The sequence below is a fragment of the Haliotis cracherodii genome, unplaced genomic scaffold (genome assembly GCF_022045235.1).
Source record: "Haliotis cracherodii isolate W230 unplaced genomic scaffold, xgHalCrac1.p SCAF_9, whole genome shotgun sequence".
NCBI classification, from domain to species: domain Eukaryota; kingdom Metazoa; phylum Mollusca; class Gastropoda; order Lepetellida; family Haliotidae; genus Haliotis; species Haliotis cracherodii.
The window spans coordinates 27408059-27431919 of record NW_027266343.1 but is presented as its reverse complement, the minus strand read 5'-3'; the positions used below and the strand labels follow the sequence as shown (position 1 = coordinate 27431919).

Here is a 23861-nt window from a genome sequence, read left to right as displayed (position 1 = left end):
GGGAAGAATTTAGTATATGGATGTGGGAAGGAAGAATTGTGTGTATGGATGAGGGAATTAAGGGTTGTGTGTATGGATAAGATAAGGAATGGATTGTGTGTATGGAAAAGGGAAGGAATGAGTGTTTGGATGTTGGAAGCAAGGATTGAGTGTATGGATGAGGGAAGGAATGAGTGTATGAATGAGGGAAGGAATGAGTGTATGGATGATGGAATGATTGAATGCATTGATGGGTGCAGGAATGATTGAGTGTAGGGATGAGGGAAGGAAGGACCGAGTGTATAGATGACGGAAGGTCTAGTGTACTGATGACGTACAGATTAGATGTATGATGATATGCAGATTGGATGGTTGGGTGAGATACAGATTGGATATATGGGTGAAGTAAAGATCTGGTGTGTGGATAAAGCACAGATCGTATGTATGGGTGAGGTACAGATTTGATGTAAGGGTGAGGTGCAGATCAGATGTGTGGGTGAGGTACAGATCGGATGTGTGGGTGAGGTACATATCGGTTGTAAGGGTGAGGTACAGATCGGATGTGTGGGTGAGGTACAGATCGGATGTGTGGGTGAGGTACAGATCGGATGTGTGGGTGAGGTACAGATCGGATGTGCGGGTGAGGTACAGATCGGATGTGTGGGTGAGGTACAGATCGGATGTGTGGGTGAGGTACAGATCGGATGTGCGGGTGAGGTGCAGATCGAATGTGTTGGTGAGGTACAGATCGGATGTGTGGGTGAGGTACAGATTGGATGTAAGGGTGAGGTACAGGTCGGATGTGTAGGTGAGGTACAGATTGGATAAGTGGGTGAGGTACAGGTCGGATGTAAGGGTGAGGTACAGGTCGGATGTAAGGGTGAGGTACAGATCAGATGTGTGGGTTAGGTACAGATCGGATGTGTGGGTGAGGTACAGATTGGATGTAAGGGTGAGGTACAGATCGGATGTGTGGGTGAGGTGCAGATCGGATGTGTGGGTTAGGTACAGATCGGATGTAAGGGTGAGGTACAGATCGGATGTGTGGGTGAGGTGCAGATCGGATGTGTGGGTGAGGTACAGATCGGATGTAAGGGTGAGGTACAGGTCAGATGTGTGGGTGAGGTACAGATCGGATGTAAGGGTGAGGTACAGATCAGATGTGTGGGTGAGGTACAGATCGGATGTGTGGGTGAGGTGCAGATTGGATGTAAGGGTGAGGTACATATCGGTTGTAAGGGTGAGGTACAGATCGGATATGTGGGTGAGGTACAGATCGGATGTGTGGGTGAGGTACAGATCAGATGTGCGGGTGAGGTGCAGATCAGATGTGTGGGTGAGGTACAGATCGGATGTGTGGGTGAGGTGCAGATTGGATGTAAGGGTGAGGTACATATCGGTTGTAAGGGTGAGGTACAGATCGGATATGTGGGTGAGGTACAGATCGGATGTGTGGGTGAGGTACAGATCAGATGTGCGGGTGAGGTGCAGATCGGATGTGTTGGTGAGGTACAGATCGGATGTGTGGGTGAGGTACAGATTAGATGTAAGGGTGAGGTACAGGTCGGATGTGTGGGTGAGGTACAGATTGGATGTAAGGGTGAGGTACAGATCGGATGTATGGGTGAGGTGCAGATCGGATGTAAGGGTGAGGTAGAGATTGGATGTAAGGGTGAGGTACAGATCGGATGTATGGGTGAGGTGCAGATCGGATGTGTGGGTTAGGTACAGATCGGATGTAAGGGTGAGGTACAGATCGGATGTAAGGGTGAGGTACAGATCGGATGTGTGGGTTAGGTACAGATCGGATGTAAGGGTGAGGTACAGATTGGATGTAAGGGTGAGGTACAGATCGGATGTGTGGGTGAGGTGCAGATCGGATGTGTGGGTTAGGTACAGATCGGATGTAAGGGTGAGGTACAGATCAGATGTGTGGGTGAGTTGCAGATCGGATGTGTGGGTGAGGTGCAGATTGGATGTAAGGGTGAGGTACAGATCAGATGTGTGGGTGAGGTGAGTGTGTGAGGTAGAGGCTTTATGTGTGACAGAGGAATAGATTGAATGTGTGAGGTAGAGGCTTTATGTGTGACAGAGGAATAGATTGAGGGTGTGAGGTAGAGGCTTTATGTGTGACAGAGGAATAGATTGAGTGTGTGAGGTAGAGGCTTTATGTGTGACAGAGGAATAGATTGAGGGTGTGAGGTAGAGTCTTTATGTGTGACAGAGGAATAGATTGAGGGTGTGAGGTATAGGCTTTATGTGTGACAGAGGAATAGATTGAGTGTGTGAGGTAGAGGCTTTATGTGTGACAGAGGAATAGATTGAGTGTGTGAGGTAGAGGCTTTATGTGTGACAGAGGAATAGATTGAGGGTGTGAGGTAGAGGCTTTATGTGTGACAGAGGAATAGATTGAGTGTGTGAGGTAGAGGCTTTATGTGTGACAGAGGAATAGATTGAGTGTGTGAGATAGAGGCTTTATGTGTGACAGAGGAATAAGTTGAGTGTGTGAGGCAGAGGTTCTATGTGTGACAGAGGAATAGATTGAGTGAGTGAGGTAGAGGCTTTATGTGTGACAGAGGAATAGATTGAGTGTGCGGGTGAAGTAGAGACAGTTATCGATACGTATGTCATGCGAAATCCTCTCTTCACGTGGCCGATAATCAAGAGAAACGTTGTCAGAGACAACGTTGCTAAGACGGAAGAAACGAGACACCATGATGTAACGTTCGTTTGAGGGCAAATGGTCAAACATTAAAGGGGTTTCCTTCCACTGACCTGTTCACTGATTCAGCTGACCGCGGACATCCGTCGTGGGTCAAGTGGTCAGAAAGTCCTGCTGATTGCACCCCAGGGGCTCAGTGAAACAATGGAATAGACGTTCTCACAATTGTTTGTGGAGTGACAATTCAAAAATTTGATTAACAGTAACATCAAGTCAGAGCAAACTAGTTTCGCGTTCCTTGTGTGTGATGACTCAAAGATTATGAGGAAAAGACCTTACCGTAACAATAATCATAATCATAATATTCCTAAAGTTCCCTCTCTCGCCATGGGACGTGCACGTCTGTAGCACGTGCATGCGTGGTACTCACAGATGACGTCAGTTGCAATGGCATTCACAAGACTGATCTTGACTAATACTTTAATCGCCTGAAATAGTGTGTGATCGAGGCAAAGCATTTGTCATACAGGAAGAAATTGATGGCAAGACAAGAACTCTCCGATGTGTGGTTGCGAGTTCCCCGTGGTGGGTCACCTGAACAAGCACGGTATCACAAGCTCAGAAGGAAGATAGGAGAGGATGGCATCAGTCATCAGCACAACCTGTCACGTCGACACACATGGCGCTAATATTTTTTGCTCTGCAACTCAACTGCAGTCAAAATGAGTCAACAAAAGTAATACGATTCGCGCTACTTTTGTTAATTTCCACAAACGCTACTTTTGTAAATTTTCTAAACACTACTACTACTACTTCTACTACTACTATTACTACTAGAACAACTACCTTCCACTACTACTACCACAACTAGAACTATTACTACCACAACCGCCACTACAACTACTACTACTACTACTACTACTACTACTACTACTAATTTAAGTAAAATTAAACAGTATCAAATGCATTTTTCCCGTGACGTTCTGACCCAGTCAATTAATTCATTAGCAGTTTGGATCAATAACTGATAGAACGTGCTCAGTTCCGGTCGTTCTTTGTGTAAAACAAATAGTCAGTAGTGGCAGTTAAGGTGGGATGGGAAACAAGTTATTTTTAAATGTTTTTATCAATGTCCGAAATTCCATGACCTCTTCCCCCAAAGATAATGGACTTTTCTAATCTGGGTTGTCACTTATCTTAAAGTATGCACATTTCCGGCTCGTAGTTCAACCAAATACAAATGTGGTACGTCCCGATATTTTATCACCGAGAGAGTCGGGGCCCAGACTTCCTTTCCCGCTACAACTGTAGCTCTGCGATTCTGCGTAATTGCACTTGTTAGGCGATAAGTGCGAAGTTCAGTTTCATATTATTGTTTGAAACAAATATATGCAAGCATGAACACTACACGTATAGTTGGACCCGTGAAGATCCGGGGTACAATAGGTCTTCTGCAACCCATGCTTGCCGTTTGAGGCGACTATGCTTGTTGTAAAAGGCGACTAAGGGGATCGGGTGGTCAGGCACGCAGACGTGGTTGATGCAGATTATCGTACCCAAATTGCGTGGATCGATGCTCATGAAGTCAATCACTGGATTATTTGGTCCAGATTCAATTTATTTACAGACCGCCGTCATATAGCTTGAATATTGCTGAGTGCGGCGTTAAACAAACAAACAAACAAGCAAAACATGTATAGTTCGTGTACCACGTGAATCCGTCATACAGGTATTTCTCATCGCAGAATACTTTACGCTGTAGACCTCATTCTCTCATTGTTTTGACAAAATGATGGTTAGGACCACATTATAGATTCTATATGATAAACGCAAAACTATTTATGGTAATTCATACTTGATAATTAGAGCTAGCATTGCATTCACGTGTACATCTTGTCCATTTCACAATTGCATTGAAGACCTTGATTGGTTATATGGTAACTTGATTAACCCAATGACAGTTGATCAGACTGTTGCAATGAACAGGGTTCATTGTACATTTAGCCTGGCCAGTTCCACACACCACACTCCCTATTGCAATAAACACCAACCAGTTGTAGACTTCTCCGTGGCAATTTCATGTACATTACACTAGCTGGTGTTATAAACACCACCCCTAGAAACAGTACAATAAGCCTACTTGATGTTCATTACCCACGACGGGTTGTATCATACAACCATCCACGGCCACAAAGTCAAACGTGAACGTTATTCCACTCGCTCCACGCCACACACGTTGATAGAGCCTCTTTCACTTGTCGTAGAAACATTCCATAGTGTCAGGGCACACATTATAACGCTGTTTTCCCCTTGCTATTTACGCCAGTCCCTCTTTCATAGTTATTTCAGATAAACACGAAGCCGCTCGATGCCTGGGTTACGCCCGCTTCTGACATCACTGGCCGTCGTCGTCATGTTGCAGTCTGCGGAGGGCACTTCTGATCGACAGGGTCGTGGATGATGCGATCCCGGAGCGGCAGTGTACGATTATCAACCAGTCACGTTTAACTATTCTTATTTGTTGATTGGTCCATACTTGATAATGCTTGTCGACTGTGCCTTTCACATTCATCTGTATCCAGTACCATGTAATTCGTCTGATTCAGCAGCCTGAACATTCCCACTTCATATTTGGAGATTGTAAACAACACAACTAGCCTGGACCATATGAAGGCACAATACTAACATGCAGAATTGTTAATACTTAATGCAGTGTTCCTCCATTTGTATTTTTCTGTTGAAGATCTTGTCGTTCATCAGATAGTAAATAAAAGGGATACCATTGTACTGTGACGGAAATATACTTGGTTCGTCGACAGCCATTTCGAGCATTTCTGCATAATTATCAACTGTCTTATATATGCTGTGTCGATAACGCGTCGTTGTCTCACTTTTCATCACGTACAAATAGCATAACGAAACACGCATGCTGGAGGAGGTAGGACGGCTACAAAACACAAGGTATCGGTGTCCATGCGTGCACCTGTGAGTTTGTTTGTTTGTGTTTCAATTTGTGTTTAAAGACGCACTCGGCATTATTTTCTAACTATAAAATGGCGGTCGAATTATCTAGTCTGGACCAGACAATCCAATTTAGACCAGTGATTGATATTATAAGCAGCGACCAACGCCGTCGGGGTACGACGATACGCAAGCAACCAAGTCAGCGATGGTTGTTACTGACCTAATATGAGACCGTATGCCTGTCAGTAACAGCCATTTTGGATTTTCAAAAAAACACCTCACACATTTCACATGAAAATTCTGGTACAGTAAATCGTTATTCGACACCGTTACGTGTTTTGATATCCTTAATTGTGATGCGCAAAGACATTATGTTTTAAAGAAACCACCTTCGTGACTTTAATAATAAAAATTATAGATAACAAAAAGCTTACAGTGGAGGTGACTGAGTTACAAATAGCTACGTCATAAAACGTAATATAGGACGACGTCACAAACAAGATATGTGACGCCAATGACGTCATATAGCAATAAAACAGACAGCAGCCCGTCGTTAGGGGAAAGTTACAGTGACCCACAGATTTCTGATATCATGCGGGCAATGTTATGATAATTCTATTCATTTCAGCCATAATACTTTAAAGGTTCACATTTAGTGTAAACTTTTCGGCTCGCCCGATATGTTTCTGCTAACCTAATATGACACCTTATACGGCAACTAAAGACACCATAACTAATAATCTATCAATGTATAGACAAAACGAGTCGGGATTTCCACATCAGCACCCTCTATGCATATCCGTTCATTTATTTGAGGTCCTGTGTCCATATTCGTTAATTCATACGAATCCATACATAGTTAATTCACAAGAAAAACCACATATCCATATTAGTTAGTTCACAAGAAACCACATATCCATATTAGTTAGTTCACAAGAAACCACATATCCATATTAGTTAGTTCACAAGAAACCACATATCCATATTAGTTAGTTCACATATCCATATTAGTTAGTTCACAAGAAACCACATATCCATATTAGTTAGTTCCCATGAATCCATATCAGGTCATCCATCAGGTCCATACCACACTGGTTGATGGTTCTACTTACGCTCAGGAGGTATTGATAGTATTCATATATTGACATTGGAAACTATCAGACCCTTGTATTCCGACACCAGGACTGGTACTAGATAAAGGAGGTTCATTAAGGTAAACAAAGCAGCTGTAAAACAAAGTTCGTGTTTCTTTTCAGATTTTAAAAATTGGAAAATTAAAAATGGTTATAATTATCTTCACAGTTTCCACCTGTTTTCCAAAAAACGTGTAAACACCAAAACAAGTTGCCAATATGTTTTCACTCTAAATACTTGATAATCGTTTTTTTTTGTTTATCGGTCATTAAACCTTATATAATGTTTTCCTCTGTACATTGAAAACACTTGACATAAGGAGGCTGGAAGGTTGACTGCCCTAGATGTGAGCTTCGGCCACTCTCGCCTCTAGTCTGACTGTCGCCAACGCATAAGTCAGCTGTGACCCGTACTCACCGCCAGATTGGAGAAATAACACTCATTTAATCCTAATTTGAACGAATTTTTTATCCTTTTGATGTGTTTGAGCATAATGTATGACCAAGACTGATGAAATTACTACGTTATAACTATGTTGAATAATTATTGTGAAGCCACTACAACAGTTAGTGGGGCGGTTGAGCTGAAAATGTGGGCACTTTGGGCTAAAAGCACCAAACTTGGCACACTTATACATTGAACAATTCCAAACATTTCTGGATATGGATCCACCTCAGCAGAGACCCCGTAGCTGACATCGCGGAATAGGTCTTCAGCAACCCATGCTTGTTGTAAAAGGCACTATGGTTGTCGTAAGAGGCGACAAACGGGATCGGGTGGTCAGGCTCGTTGCCTGGCTTGATTGAGGCATGATCGTGATATCAATCACTGGATTGTCGGGTCTAGACTCGATTGTTGAGACACACCTCCGTCATATAGCTGGAATATAGATGAGTGTTGCGTTACACAACAAACAAAACTGCTCAGTTGTTTGTCATCATAGCATGACATAATATTAAAGGAATAATCGTTTTGTAAGCATCTTATAGGTACGTATAATATCGTATTTTCACTATCGTGAAACTTTAACCAATAACATATTATCGAAAAATCAATCAGTTGATAGGGCCGACATGTTTCTTGCTACAAACCCGCAGATGCTTAAACGTACCCCGACTTCTGAAACTGCTTTAGCCTGCACTAGCTTCCTGGCAGCTGGTTAGCCAATACACGTCATCTTATAGAGATGTTTAAAGCACTATTTGATACACCCCAAAGCCGGTCACTGATGGCGAAAGCAAACGTAACAAAACGCATCTTTAAAGTATGTGCAACTTTTTCTCCACACACGAAATTCTCATTACTTGTGGAAGATCAATTACAGTTAAACTAACGGTGGATTTTGTAGTCATGAAAACACGACAATTGTCTAATATCTACGATACTTCGTATATATTTATCTTATCTTTACATTAAGGGGTGGTGGGGTAACGATGAGGGTATAGGGTTTGCTAGTCACGTCGAGGGCTCGGGTTCGATTGCCGACATGGGTACTGATGTCTGACGCCAACTATTTCTTGTTATTTCTAATTATATCAATATTAAGTCAAGTGATCGATGTATCTTGGTGACACCTGTACTGGCCTATCTAACAGCAGCCACGTCACTGAGACAAACTGAATAGTTCTCGGGTATTGTTATATTGTTAAGGAATGTCGAGGAGAAAGCGATTCATTCTGTTAGAATTGCCTACAAATTGTATTTCTAAAACAATCTCTTCTCCTTGACGAGAATACAACTTTTTATTCAACTTTCGATGAACGCTGGGAAGGGACTGTCAAATTACTACAACATCCTACCGGGTACCCAGTTACTGATTTGTGAGCACATAGCAGAGGTCAGTGTTCAGTAGCGCTCCCACAGTAAACAGTCTCATGTCACATGCTCCCTCGGTGGAGATATAGTCAGACTGAGCGTATCTCGTCAAGTGAGAAGATGTTACAGATAGTTTCTCGGAAGCCGTATTGTCAAGTGTTTGAAGCACCGTGTGTTGCGCCGTACGTTGCTGTGAAGGAGACAGCTTAAAACTCTCTTAAGTTTCCAATATGGCGTTTAAATATAATACTTAAGACAACATCAACACGGATATTAGCAAGGAGATGCGCTTTTAAGTATTCATATAACCAATTGAATACTTGCTACATATCTACTCTGGGCGTATTGAAGTCTTTGTACCTCGGATATTAATGCAAAACGGAATATGAAGTGTAGGTGGAGATTGGAGATTGGAGATTAAACCGAGTTTCTTTATGAATCATACATTTATGTAGCTATTTAGAAATCTAGAAAATCGTTTAGAAGTTGAATGTGTCGGAAAGGATGCACTTAATGTATGTAATATACAAATGAAAAAGATTGTCTTAATGAATCGTTAAAGTAAATAAATAAAATCATTGATAAAACAAATTGATAAAGAAATATAAATAAACAATAGATGGACGTATAAGGTAACTAACTAACGACTGCGTGGGAGTTATTACACGAAGGGAGGAAGGGAGAAGGAAATGAGCGAGCGAACGAGCAAATACAAACTTCAGTCAAAGTCTGTAAAAACGTTCAAATAAAATATATCATAAAACCACACCAAGTCTGCTTCTGTAATGTCGATTTCAAATCTAGCCTGAGCTTGCTTATTGTAATAAACTGAAATTCAGCCTTCAACTGTATCTCAGGGAAAATATACAATATATTTTAATAACATTCCTAATCCGCGGAAGGAGTTGATACATTATTTTCTGCGGCTCTGTAGTTCGCGATGCTAATTACTGGGAGCGAGACCCAGAAGTTCGCGGCAGTAACCAGGCCAGACAGCCTTCCGTCGGGCCGACAGTGTTCCTCAGTCTAATTGATACTGGCGTGAGACCGGCCGCGGAGAAAGAAGAACTGACCCACATAGACTTTGGGGGACTCTCTTTGACCGGGATGAGAGAACGATACTGATCATGAGAGGGTGAGCTCGCTTTGACCGGGGTGGGAGAGAGAGACTGATCACGAGTGCAGGGACTTTCTTTGACCAGGGTGGGAGAGAGAGACTGATCACGAGTGCAGGGACTTTCTTTGACAGGGGTGGGAGAGAGAGACTGATCACGAGGACAGGTACTCGCTTAGGCCGGGGTGGGAGAGAAAGACTGATCACGAGTGCAGGGACTCGCTTAGGCCGGGGTGGGAAAGAGAGACTGATCACGAGGACAGGGACTCTCTTTGACCGGGGTGGGAAAGAGAGACTGATCACGAGGACAGGGACTCGCTTAGGCCGGGGTTGAAAAGAGAGACTGATCACGAGTGCAGGGACTCTCTTTGACCGGGGTGGGAAAGAGAGACTGATCACGAGGACAGGGACTCGCTTAGGCCGGGGTGGGAAAGAGAGACTGATCACGAGTGCAGGGACTCTCTTTGACCGGGGTGGGAAAGAGAGACTGATCACGAGGACAGGGACTCGCTTAGGCCGGGGTTGGAAAGAGAGACTGATTACGAGTGCAGGGACTCTCTTTGACCGGGGTGGGAAAGAGAGGCTGATCACGAGGACAGGGACTCGCTTTGGCCGGGGTGGGAAAGAGAGACTGATCACGAGTGCAGGGACTCTCTTTGACCGGGGTGGGAAAGAGAGACTGATCACGAGGACAGGGACTCGCTTAGGCCGGGGTGGGAGAAAGAGACTGATCACGAGTGCAGGGACTCGCTTAGACCGGGGTGGCGCTTTTTGTCTGGGGTAGGAGAGAGGAGGGGGAGAGAGAGAGTGTACATGTAAGGACTCTCTTTGACCGAGGCGGGAGAGAGAGACTGATCATGTGAGAGGGGACTCTTTTTTACCTAGCTGAGGGAGAGACTGATCATGTGAGGAGGGCCGTCTTTGACCAGGGTGCGTAAGAGAGACTGATCATGTGAGAGGTAACTCTCTTTGACCGAGGAGGGAGAGACTGGTCATGTGAGGAGGGCCGTCTTTGACCGAGGAGGGAGAGAGAGACTGATCATGTGAGGAGTGCCGTCTTTGACCGAGGAGGGAGAAACTGATCATGTGAGGAGGGCCGTCTTTGACCGAGGAGGGAGAGAGAGACTGATCATGTGAGGAGGGCCGTCTTTGACCAGGGTGCGTAAGAGAGACTGATCATGTGAGAGGTAACTCTCTTTGACCGAGGAGGGAGAGACTGGTCATGTGAGGAGGGCCGTCTTTGACCGAGGAGGGAGAGAGAGACTGATCATGTGAGGAGTGCCGTCTTTGACCGAGGAGGGAGAAACTGATCATGTGAGGAGGGCCGTCTTTGACCGAGGAGGGAGAGAGAGACTGATCATGTGAGGAGGGCCGTCTTTGACCGAGGAGGGAGAAACTGATCATGTGAGGATCGCCGTCTTTGACAGGGTTGGGAGAGTGAGACTGATCATGTGAGGAGGGCCGTCTTTGACAGAGGAGGGTGAGAGAGACTGATCATGTGAGGATCGCCGTCTTTGACCAGGGTGGGTGTGAGAGACTGATCATGTGAAAGGGAACTCTCTTTGACCTAACTGAGGGAGAGACTGATCATGTGAGGAGGGCCGTCTTTGACCAGGGTGGGTGTGAGAGACTGATCATGTGAGAGGGGACTCTCTTTGACCTAACTGAGGGAGAGACTGATCATGTGAGGAGGGCCGTCTTTGACCGGGGTGGGTAAGAGAGACTGATCATGTGAGAGGGGACTCTCTTTGACCGAGGAGGAGGGACTGGACATGTGAGGAGGGCCGTCTTTGACCGAGGTGGGTGAGAGAGACTGATCAAGTGAGGAGGGCCGTCTTTGACCGAGGAGGGAGAGACTGATCATGTGAGGAGGGCCGTCTTTGGCCGGGGTGGGAGAGATAGACCGATCATGTAAGGAGGGCCGTCTTTGACCGAGGAGGGTGAGAGAGACCGATCATGTGAGGAGGACCGTCTTTGACCGAGGAGGGAGAGAGAGACTGATCATGTGAGGAGGGACGTCCTTGACCGGGGTGGGAGAGACTAATCATGTGAGGAGGGCCGTCTTTGACCGAGGAGGGAGAGACTGATCACGTGAGGAGGGCTGTCTTTGACCGGGTTGGGAGAGACTGATCATGTGAGGAGGGCCGTCTTTCACCGAGGAGGGAGAGAGAGACTGATCATGTGAGGAGGGCCGTCTTTGACCGAGGAGGGAGAAACTGATCATGTGAGGAGGGCCGTCTTTGACAGGGGTGGGAGAGTGAGACTGATCATGTGAGGATCGCCGTCTTTGACCGAGGAGGGAGGGAGAGACTGATCATGTGAGGAGGGCCGTCTTTGACCGGGGTGGGTAAGAGAGACTGATCATGTGAGAGGGGAATCTCTTTGACCGAGGAGGAGGGACTGGACATGTGAGGAGGGCCGTCTTTGACCGAGGAGGGAGAGAGAGACTGATCAAGTGAGGAGGGCCGTCTTTGACCGAGGAGGGAGAAAGAGACTGATCATGTGAGGAGGGCCGTCCTTGACCGGGGTGGGAGAGACTGATCATGTGAGGAGGGCCGTCTTTGACCGAGGAGGGAGAGAGAGACTGATCACATGAGGAGGGCCGTCTTTGACCGAGGAGGGAGAGACTGATCACGTGAGGAGGGCTGTCTTTGACCGGGGTGGGTGTGAGAGACTGATCATGTGAGGAGGGCCCTCTTTGACCGAGGAGGGAGAGACTGAATATGTGAGGAGGGCCGTATTTGACCGGGGTGGGTGAGAGAGACCGATCATGTGAGGAGGGACTCTCTTTGACCGAGGAGAGAGAGAGAGACTGATCATGTGAGGAGGGACTCTCTTTGACCGTGGAAAGAGAGACCGATCGTGTGAGGAGGGCCGTCTTTGACCGGGGTGGGTAAGAGAGACCGATCATGTGAGAGGGGACTCTCTTTGACCGAGGAGGGAGAGACTGAATATGTGAGGAGGGCCGTCTTTGACCTAGCTGAGGGAGAGAGAGACTGATCACGTGAGGAGGGACTCTCTTTGACCGAGGAGAGAGAAACTGATCAAGTGAGGAGGGCCGTCTTTGACCGGGGTGAGTGTGAGAGACTGATCATGTGAGAGGGGACTCTCTTTGACCGACGAGAGAGAGACTGATCAAGTGAGGAGGGCTGTCTTTGACCGGGGTGGGTGAGAGAGACTGATCAAGTGAAGAGGGCTGTCTTTGACCGAGGAGGGAGAGAGAGACTGATCACGTGAGGAGGACCGTCTTTGACCGAGGAGGGAGAGACTGATCAAGTGAGGAGGGCTGTCTTTGACCGAGGAGGAAGAGACTGATCAAGTGAGGAGGGCCGTCTTTGACCGAGGAGAGAGAGACTGATCAAGTGAGGAGGGCCGTCTTTGACCGAGGAGGGAGAGACTGATCAAGTGAGGAGAACCGTCTTTGACCGGGGTGGGAGAGAGAGACTGATCATGTGAGGAGTGCCGTCTTTGACCGGGGTGGGAGAGAGAGACTGATCATGTGAGGAGGACCGTCTTTAACCGAGGAGGATGAGAGAGACTGATCACGTGAGGAGGGTTGGTTGGTTGGTTGTTTAACGCCTCAGCAATATTCCAGCTATATGACGGCGGTCTGACATGCATCAACCAAGTCAGCGAGCCTGACCACCCGATCCCGTTAGTCGCCTTTTACGACAAGTATAGTCACCTTTTATGGCAAACATTGGTTGCTGAAGACCCATTCTACCCCGGAATCTTCACGGGTCCATGTGAGGGGGACTCCCTATGGCCAGGGTGGGAGAGAGACCGATCATGTGAGGAGGGACTCCCTATGGCCAGGGTGGGAGAGAGACCGATCATGTGAGGAGGGACTCCCTATGGCCAGGGTGGGAGAGAGACTGATCATGTGAGGAGGGACTCCCTATGGCCAGGGTGGGAGAGAGACCGATCTTGTGAGGGGGACTCCCTATGGCCAGGGTGGGAGAGAGACCGATCTTGTGAGGGGGACTCTCTTTGACCGGGGTGGGAGAGAAAAAACTGATCATGAGCGCTTTCTATATGTTTCAGGTCCCAGGATTCAAGCACATGGGGTGCCACTGCATAAATTGTATTGGCGGAAATCAAACAATATGATACTGGTAAGCCAGGATAAGTTGAGCTATGACCTGACAATTAACCCTGTATGACTATGTATGAGGTCCGCCCATTGGCGGGTACCATTGTGAAGAAAGGGGTAGCGGGTGGTCCGCGACGACTAGTATGATGGATATGTGCGTGTCCTGTCCTGTTTTATAGTACCTGCTCATGTGAGGGACCCGATGATTGTTTGACGATTTCGCGACTTACGTGGGCTAATGAAACAACTCTCGCCTTTGCCACGAGTGATACCTTCTGCTCTGAGCTTTAGCGGAGATACAGACAGACCATTGGCAATGCTAACATTTGACAATGCTTGAGATATTTTTGTAATTCTTACTCAGTGTAATTCATGACATTATAGGCCAATTATCAAGCCTGAGAATTTATGTTTTGGCCGTGCTTGCCTAGCCTTGACATCGACTTGTATAGAAGTATGTTATCGACCTCTAATAAACATGTGTACGACATCTTTACCAGTTACAAACTAATTATGTACACCTCAAACGCGTTTTGTGAGTTGTTTCAACTTATCCAGGATTACCAGAAGTTCTAACAACAGATTCTCAGTGGACGTACAATTCTAAACACAATGCATAACGACTTAAAGATAACGCCGCTTCGAACAATATTCCATCTGTAATCACGGCTTAATGTGAGGAAAGAGTGAAGTAATACGGATTTTACAAATATTTTTGAAGATTGTTTAAAACATACATTGCCATAACACTTCGGACTTGTGTCTGCGGCTGGATGGCTCAGAATGTCGATTGTGTGCGGCTGGGGTAGGGCAGGACCAAAGCCGCCGGACGCAGTCACCCATCCAATGACTCTCCGCGACCAACGTTGTTTAACTTTACCTGATTTGTGACCTGAGCGCTGTGCACAGGACCACTTGCCACCACGAAGGTGGAACTTGGTTGTGTACGGCTGGCTGTTACAATCTTTGGGTGGTGGCAAGCGGAGGGGAGGTCTCTCCTCTCATCGACGGTTTCACGCGCTCGGATCAAGTTAAGGATGGTATGTGCGTTCTATATATAGAGAGTGCAATCCAACAGTCCTTTCACCTGAAAGTTTTATTGAGTTACCTGTGTTATTGTTGATATTGCCTCGTTTCTAAATATTGCGTCTATAACCCAATGAAGTATTGTTGTTTTTTTCTTTCTGATTTCTCTTACTTCCTTGAATTTAAAAGGTCGGGGAGTTGGGGCAGTTTCACATTGAAAAAGACTATATACTTTATCTAAATAATTTGATGTTTTGTTAGACCAACATTTAGTCTCAGAAATTAAGTTATCTTATTTGGCAATATATATCTACAAAATAAAAAGTAAAAACCAAATGGATCTCCATATCAAAGGTTTAACTACAGAAGTTAGATAGTAGTCAGCACTCGTGTTGTCCCCACACCCCAACCCCACACCCCTTCCCCAAAGTTGCTTCTTCCTACATCATCACAATAATTGATAGACGGTTGAGGAATGGAACCAGCAACTAATTACCCAATCTTCGTGAAATTCAATTAATTCTCTTGTAGTAAATCTAGCTGCTACGTCGTCCCCTTCCGTCACGACCAACTGACGCTTATCGTCGGCCCGAAGGTGTTCCCGATTATAATAATCGCCACTGTCAAAGGTGTTAGAAAGGGTGACTGAAATTTAGGATCAACGTGTGATCATTCTTTATTTAAAACGGATCCAGAATGTTGTAAGGGGATGTTTTGCGTACAGAGGACGCATATTCCGGAGATTTGCGTTATTTGAACACGAGGGCTGGGAGTGGAAGCAGTGCAAGTACAGGAGGGTTACGTAACACTAGGGGGGCATTAGGCGCCCCATTTAGTACATGAAAACTCGGGACTGAAGTTGTCAGGGGGTGACGAACTGGCATAATATCAAAGGGAATCGATATTTGAGACACTGGAGTCGAGTTGCTTTAAGCAGTAAACTCCAAGAAGAGGAACATCAAATTTTAGCTTGGTTAAGATAATATCGAAGGAACGGGTTCGCATTTCTCTCGTTCATCTTTGACTAAACATCTAAACTAGCTAGGCTATATGTTTGAATAAAAATAGTTTTGTTTCTGAATACTGCAGTTGCCTCTTTAAATTTCGATTTGAAGATGTCTGTCAATCCAGCTTTTTCACATAATTACTTCAAGATTCTATTTCCTATTTTTTCATTCGTCGGCTGGACAGACTTCTTTAATGTTCGTTATAGTTTATTTATATTGATAAATCATTAAGATACAAACGATGTTTATCATTCACTTAAAATATTCACTTGGTCAAAACACAGTCAGTTTCTTGCTTAACGTTACATAGATTGCATATGGAGAGTCCATTTAACAAATACCCAGTCTCATTGGCAAGACCCGTGAAGATCCGGGTTAGAATAAGGTCTTCATCAACCCATGCTTGCCGATTATTTACAGACTGCCGTCATATAGCTGCAATATGTCTGTTTCGGGAATCCAACCCGCGCCTTCGGCGTTACGAGCGAGCGCTTTAACGGCTAGGCTACCCCACCAAGTCAGCGCGGCTGACCACCCGATGCCGTTAGTCGCCTCTTACGGTACGAGTCTGGACAAGACAATCAGTGATTGATGTCATGAGCATCTATCTACGCAATTGGGATACGATGAAATGCATCAACCAAGTCAGTGAGCCTGACCACCCCATCCTGTCAGTCGCTTGGTAACAAGGGGTGAATACAGATTAAATGTCCTTGACCAGAGGCGCCGCCGGCTACTACCGGGAAGTTTATGACAAATATATCCCTGTTATGCGGAACTAGATATTCGCTGTAACACAGAAACATACCACAACTACATAGGCATTGAAGCCATAGATTATATCTGTGTATTATCGAGGAAATGTCCAATTAGTCGTGTGTCAATTCAAGTTAGGATTCCTGGCTCTATCTGGGAAAATCACATAATTTCCAAAGAAAGCAGGCCAGAAACAAGTCCGGTGCTTGAGGCTGTTTGTCACGGCGTTCCCAGAACTTACCATACCGTATCGGGAGGAGGGGTCAGTGATGGACACCTGCAACACTATTTATCGAACCCTTGTTACTGCAAATTTGACTCCAAACTATATTTTCATGAAATATCTGAAAGGAGGAAAGCGTAGAGTTAGCTACGTATTTACTGCATAACCAAACATGCAGATACAGGGAATTTCGAATTGTCTGTTTGGTCGTTCTTTTTCGCCGCACCATTCCAGATATATTTCGACGGCCAGTAAATAATCGAATCTGTACCAGACAAACCACTGGTTAAAATTATGAGCAACATTACACGCCGTCGGGGTAGGATGACGCGCAGTGTATCAACTCACTGACTCCGACCACCGAAAACAAGGTAGTCGCCCGGAGAATGTGAGAAACTATTCTAACCTAGGCCCCCAGGAAGCTCAGGTCATCCTCCCCAGAGAATGGAGAAATTCCAGTGTACATACGCGCTGCCCAAGCAGCCGTTTCGACATTCGATCTTTCTGCATTCGTGTCCAACTCGTGTTATTCCGGGACAAGCCGAATAGCGACTGGTACACCTCTCAGGGCCATTTTTGTGACCGGGTTCCGGCTTAGCGCAAACGGGCATACCTAAAACAATTGTCAACTCGTTGCGTAATGGTTCACATATTATTTCCCCATGTATTATATATATTTTAGATGCAATTTAAAGCACATTGGGACGTGCGGAATTACACAGTATGACTAAACACATTTAACTGTGTCTTGGGTATATTTTTAGATGCAAGACATGTAAAATCAAAAAATATTTCCGAGGGATTCTTTGACGAAGAACTTGAAATCGTACGCGCATTCTGATTGGTTTGTCGTATTTTCGCACATAACATTCATCGATAGGGGGAAGTGTCTTCTTGCAGGCTACGGAAAGGTGCGAGTGGTGACGAATGGATCTTTCTGCTGTTATAAGGGTAACGCTATTTTTCAGGGCATTATCATTTGTAGAAGCCCGAGGTTTTCCATTAACTGCCCTGAAAAAGAGCGTTACCGTTATTATAGCTAAAATGGATGGAATTTGTTATCAAATAAAAAGAAACAACAACATCGGTTTTGAAACATTTACTGCAATCAACACGAATGTCACTGACCACATTTTACAAATATGGAAACGTCATAGAACAAACTAGATGATGTCACTATAATACGTGACGTCATTTTCTCTACCCTATGACGTCACCTAACAACGGGCTTGATAATGGACCGTCGTCAAGCAATATGAGGGCATTATCAAGTTACAGTGGCCCGCTCACTTCTGATAACGTGCGGGCGGTTTAATGATAATTCTATCCATTTTAGCTATAAATAGAGAATACTACACTCATTCTCCTTAGATACCATTTTTACGAAACGAGTGGACTTTCTATGGTATCTCACCGAGCGAAAGCGAGGTCAGATACCATAGAAAGTTCACGAGTTTCGTAAAAATGGTATCTAACGAGAATGAGTGTGGTATTTTATTTATTACCCACGTTAAATATATATTTAAGTGTAAATACATAACAACTTTCGTTCGTTGACAGACCAAACTGAAACCGGTTGCAAAATCTGGTTGCGCATTAATATTGATATATGACCAAATATGGGCATTGTTGACATGTTTATGCATACGCATTTACAACACGCGCCTGCTGTTCTGTTTGCAAACAAACCAGCACCGACGCTCAAGATCCTTTTGGAAGAAAGTCTTCAACTTATGGTAATTCAAGCGCCATTTTGTTAGTACGCAGGACACCGATAAGAAAATTTTGAAATGTCACATTAGCGCCGCGTTTTGAATATCGGACCAACAGTCGGTCACACTGCCGGGGTCCCGTCTGTGCAATCAAAATGGTTCGGTTTCCTTGATCTATCAGCTGAATTTATATCATGCCCGTTCCATTTTGGAAGAGGGAAATCAGACTGTTCGCCAAAGACATTCATGTTAACTGTACCACCCTATATACTGAAGACGTGAAAATCAACAAACTCAAATCTGCTTGCATGTCAGTGACAGCTTCGAACGATCGAAGGGCAAGGTCGCCACCGGAATAAGAAAAGACAACCGCGATCCACTCACAGCGTTTTACGCTAGAAATAGGGAATGTTATTGTTCACATTTGGGATGTTTGGGGCCACAAAATCAGAAGTCAGGCACACTTCCACGGAGTTTTCGAATGATTTGTATCGGAACTGTGAACTTTAAGTGATCTGGTCGTGCTGTCGTGTTCGTTCATCCATGAACAACACCTCCCGAAACAGCGCCACAAAATACGCTTCAAAGGGGACACCGATGGCACAACCGGATCATCCCAAGTAAGTCTCGATATCTGTCCAGATAGTTTAAACAGACTTCATTTCACCACGCTTATCCTTTTACGTTAAATCAAATTGAAAGTTGCGAAAGTGGTCGGGTGCGTCACGCTCAAGGGACGCGCTCGATCGGCAGTCGTACATTGTAAATCGATTTATAGATCTAGCTCGATTATATGTCTGTAGAAGCTCTATGAATAACTTATATAGAATGCAAACCGAATTTGATGCGTGTGACTATCTTGTTTGGTTTAATAAGGTGCTTGTAAATATCTCTCGTTCTCATGAATTTCTTCAGTTCTGCCTTGTAATCGCAAATGACGTCTCGCGATTTTTTATGAATGAAAAAAGTAGTCCCGGTGTGACAGAGGTCACGGTTATCCAATCAAAACGAATAAAACAAGGTCAACCTTGTACGACACACGTGTGACGTACGGATTTAGTATCTTACCACCTGTATCTTCACCACGTGGGTAATAATCTAAAATAACACTGAAACACCTGGTATACGTCATCGGACAGTTATATTGACACATGTATGACATTTGTCTTCGTCGACTGACAAGGCGATAAACAGTGTTTGGTTATCATGGCTGACAAACCCTCAACGTAATGAATCTGCACACAGTGTTTAGTTTACAGTAAAGAATATGTTTACAGGGTAAAACATATATTCAATTGTCTGATTATTCTTAAACTGGTATGGTGGTGAAGGTGTGACAAGCGACGGATGATATGTACTTATTTTACAGATTTGGATTTCGATAATGAGGTCATTTAAAAGCTTTTTCTAAGGGGTTCGTAAATTGGTCAGATCATGGTATTTAGCATCACGTTGTGATAATTCATCTGACACATAATATACTTTTTTATGGGCAGACTAGGGTAATTAAAACCTTTCAAAGAGATAAACTTGGAATGAAAAGTAATCTCAGAAGAACCACAAATATATCAATTATGTACATTTCCTATTTTAACTATCGACGTCTATTTTTACGTGTATTATTGGACTGGCTCATACGCGAAGAAGACGGGTTCATATACTGACTGTAGGCATATTGCACCATTGTCCTCGTCACTTCAAATAGAATCACGATTATTAACGGAGAGAGCTGCATGTGCTCTAATATTTATTAAGTGAAAACAAGCCATTCCGGAGATAAGGAATTTTACTTACAGTAATGAGGAAAATTGCAAAGTGCGGTCTTTAAGAGATATCCATTTTGTTAGCGATAGACTAAACTGCTAAGTATACCGCTCGCAGTCAGCTGCATGCGACCCTTACCTGATTATAACCTGTTGATGAAAACTCAGTGATGTTTGTCGCCAGAAAAATGGATATATCTTCGGAAGTGAGCACTTTCTAAGATGTGTGCTGCACGTGCAATCCTTAAAAACCGTGATATCCAGCTATGATTAGAGTAGGCTCCAGAACTCGTGACCATACATTATTGAGATACGAGTGGACTGTCGTACAACGAAATGCTGCAATTCATCTGGCATTGTTTGAGAAGTAACATTCCAATCACTTGTCCATTAATTATGTCTATGAACTCGCATAGTGTTAAATTCTTCAAAAACATATTTCGGATCAACTCAATTCTTCAAAAACATATTTCGGTTCAACTCGTTTCAAGACTGGTGGCTTTCGGATCATGATATGCTGTTCTTGTTTTGTCTTTAGTTCAGCTAGCGGACCGAGTACTGTATGCGTCCTAACGCTACTTATTCTCTATAAGAAAAAGAATGACGGTATCTGAGAAATTTTTGTACATTTTAACCATATTTTTAACCATATTATTTTGTTGTTTCTATAGCTGCAGATCAAACCATGAAACTATAAAAACTTGATTGAAAACATGTGAATGTGTAAACCAGAAATATACGGCGTCATTTGCGCGTAAGGAATCGATCATTTATTTGGATCATTAACCCAGAAATGTTTCCAAAAATCCACAGGCGAACAGTGTTTCAGTCAGTTTTTATAAGATTTATTTCTGTTAATAAGGCAGCGCCTTTCCCCGTTATTTTCACACTTTCAATCAAATTAAAGAAACTCTCTCAGTTACCATGGCTCAAATTATCACTTGAAAGAAACCTAAACGTTTGGTTTCCAAGTGTGTAGACTAAGTCTCAATTGAACTTTTTGTTGAAACAACGCACCTCCATTTGTACATGGTGTCACATCGGTACCCTAACCGTCGCCATTGCCACCACCATCTCTCCCTTGGCGCCGGGACGGACGCCGACTGGCGTTCTGGATTCTTTCATATCAGCAATTGTAAGGAACACCCCGACGTGATGTAAACCTGCGTAGATCGGACATGTCTGTGCAATTTCTGCTTTTGCGTAAGAAACGAAAGTCCGAGAAGCACGGACAAAAATCATCGTTACGCCACCACCTCGTTATAACGCAGATTGCTTATAAAAACAGATCGTTTCACCTTATCACTTGAAAATATTTGTTTCGGCTTCATTGTGATAATTACTTATTTTAGGCTCCAGATTTAACAGGCCGTATACTGTCCAGCCTGTCCTCGTTATAACGAGTTATCGACTGTTTATAATTTTGGTCGTCTGTCTTGGTTGTGCCATGTTGGTGGCGGGAACTACAGCGATTGGAGAAAATAGCAAACCGTTAATGTTTTGTAAATACGGTAATAGATGTGTTGAGAGAGGGCTGCAGCTATTATTAACGATGCTCGTACGCGATTTGGTGTTTTAGATTGCGGAATAATCGCCCAAAGGAGCCATTAAAGCACTATTTTAGGTCGCCCAGTGTTACTACTTATGGTCGTGATAAGGTCCTGTGACAATTTTATTCAGGAATCACTTTGTAGTGATCTCTACTACAAAACGAACAGGGATTAACAGCAGATGGTAATGTTTATTTGAAATAAATTTTGATATGTGAAATTAAATGGTTTTATTACTCTGCTGAGTTTAGGTAAGTGGAAGAAACGTGAAAGTCGCAAGGCGAAATGGCGGGGATCTGTCTTTCTGACTCTGGCCGAACATTCTCCAGAGAAACAATGAAAATGCCAGCTTCGTTTGGTTAAAATTCAGATTCTGAGAGTGACATTCTTCAGTATTCTCGGCAGAAATTGTCCATTATTTATGACAGTAAAGCGCCCTAGTTAATTAATAACAACAATAGTCAACACATAATATAATTATCGATATTTCTTTGAAATAGTTAGAAATAAATTGTGAATAATGTACAAAAAGGTTATTATGTAATGTGTTGGTGTTAAACTTACAATGTAAAGGTCCTGACATTGGTTCAAGGAGAAGTCAGACAGCCGCGTTAGTGGGTGTGATACCTTGTCGGTTCTCTTTTTAAGATAGAAATAACAACCTATATCCCTTATCACTTGATAAACAATGGTTAAAACGGAAACGAAATATAAGCGTATTTTCGCTGGTTGATATATTCACGATGTGGTGGACATTAGCCATTCAGAGTAGAAACTATAGGACATTTCTGTTAAAAATGTGATTTAACGCTCTTGTGTTTTTACGTCTGTTACATAATTCGGTCCAGTAAACTTTACCAGCTTCGAGTTGATGAGCAAGAAGAATATAAATTAAAACCTTGACTGAAGCGACGGAATCATTCATAATCCGGTATCGCGGACTCGTATTCATTGCCAGTATCAGGTATCCTACAATACCTGCTCGTCTGAAGGATATCTATTAAGAGATATGTATATATAAGACAGAGATATGATACCATATTCAGCTTCCGTGAAGATAACATACGTCTTTGAGATTTGAGAAACATGCTTAGAAGTCAGCCTGTTCAATGTCTGCCACTGACGTGTGCATCTAGGCAGAGGAGATAAGTATATCGTGTGCCGGAAAAAAATAAACATTGTTAATTCTAAGATAGCTCGAAGAAAGAAAAAAGTCGACAAATTGAGCCTGCTTAGAATACAGATCAAATTCCTCAAATCTCAGCTTCGGAGATAAGTTACCGACTCCGTCAACATATGCTTGCTACCTCTTTGAACAAAAAGTCGATTTTTCGCCACCGTTTGGATGTTATCTTCGACGTTAAATAGATTCGTGGATTGAATTAATAGAATTTGGGGGATCTACCGCCTCCTTGACATTCTTTACCGGTGCTGTGTAGTTTTTGACTCCCAGGGTCAAAAGTTCCATGTTCCGCCTAAGTCGGGGGACCACACTAACATGCCCTCAATTACAGCTTTAATTGTCAGATGCCCAGCTTGTAAACAAACTTCTGAAGGCGGCATTAAAGGGAGGTAACTCTTACTTCAAAGGCGAAACAGTTTTAAGAAGGGTGACTACCAGTCCTGTCATTCCGCCAAGATTTATGTCTTCTGCTGTTCCTAGGGACGTTCGTCGTCGAAGTAGAACTCAAATACCTCTCATTGAAAGTAGATGGATGATGTAAACATTGTACTTTATTATTTGAAATCATGTTCAGCATTATCGTCGTCGTTATCATTAGCTGGCGTTAAACGATAATCACTCACTCACTCGTTATCATCATCACCGCCACCTCCACTAACACGACAGGATCGATACCATAACCAGCATATGTCCCCGCACCCATCACCTCACCATCACCATCGCCATCACCACCACAATCACCTTCACCATCACCATCACCACCACCGTCACCACCAACCCCATCACCATCACCATCATCATCACCATCACATCATCACCATCATCATCACCATCACCACCACCATCACCATCATCACCACCATCACCATCACCATCATTC

At 44.0% G+C, this 23861-nt stretch overlaps 1 protein-coding gene across 1 annotated transcript; it reads right to left on the bottom strand.

Moving 5' to 3' along the window:
• Window positions 1-297: 297 nt before the first annotated feature.
• On the bottom strand, window positions 298-11532 carry LOC139451820 (mucin-4-like). The gene is made up of 2 exons (XM_071233122.1): window positions 11334-11532; window positions 298-2012 (listed from the first exon to the last, which is right to left on the bottom strand). The coding sequence occupies exons 1-2, from the start codon at window positions 11530-11532 to the stop codon at window positions 298-300; spliced, it is 1914 nt and encodes a 637-aa protein (XP_071089223.1).
• Window positions 11533-23861: the final 12329 nt, after the last annotated feature.

Coding starts and splice junctions, on each gene's coding strand:
- LOC139451820 (XM_071233122.1), bottom strand. CDS start 11,532: ATGATCAGTCTCTCCCTCCTCGGTCAAAGACGGCCCTCCTCACTTGAT. Junction 2,013..11,333: donor CATGATCAGTCTCTCCCTCA/GTTAGGTCAAAG, acceptor TCACACATAAAG/CCTCTACCTCACACACTCAC.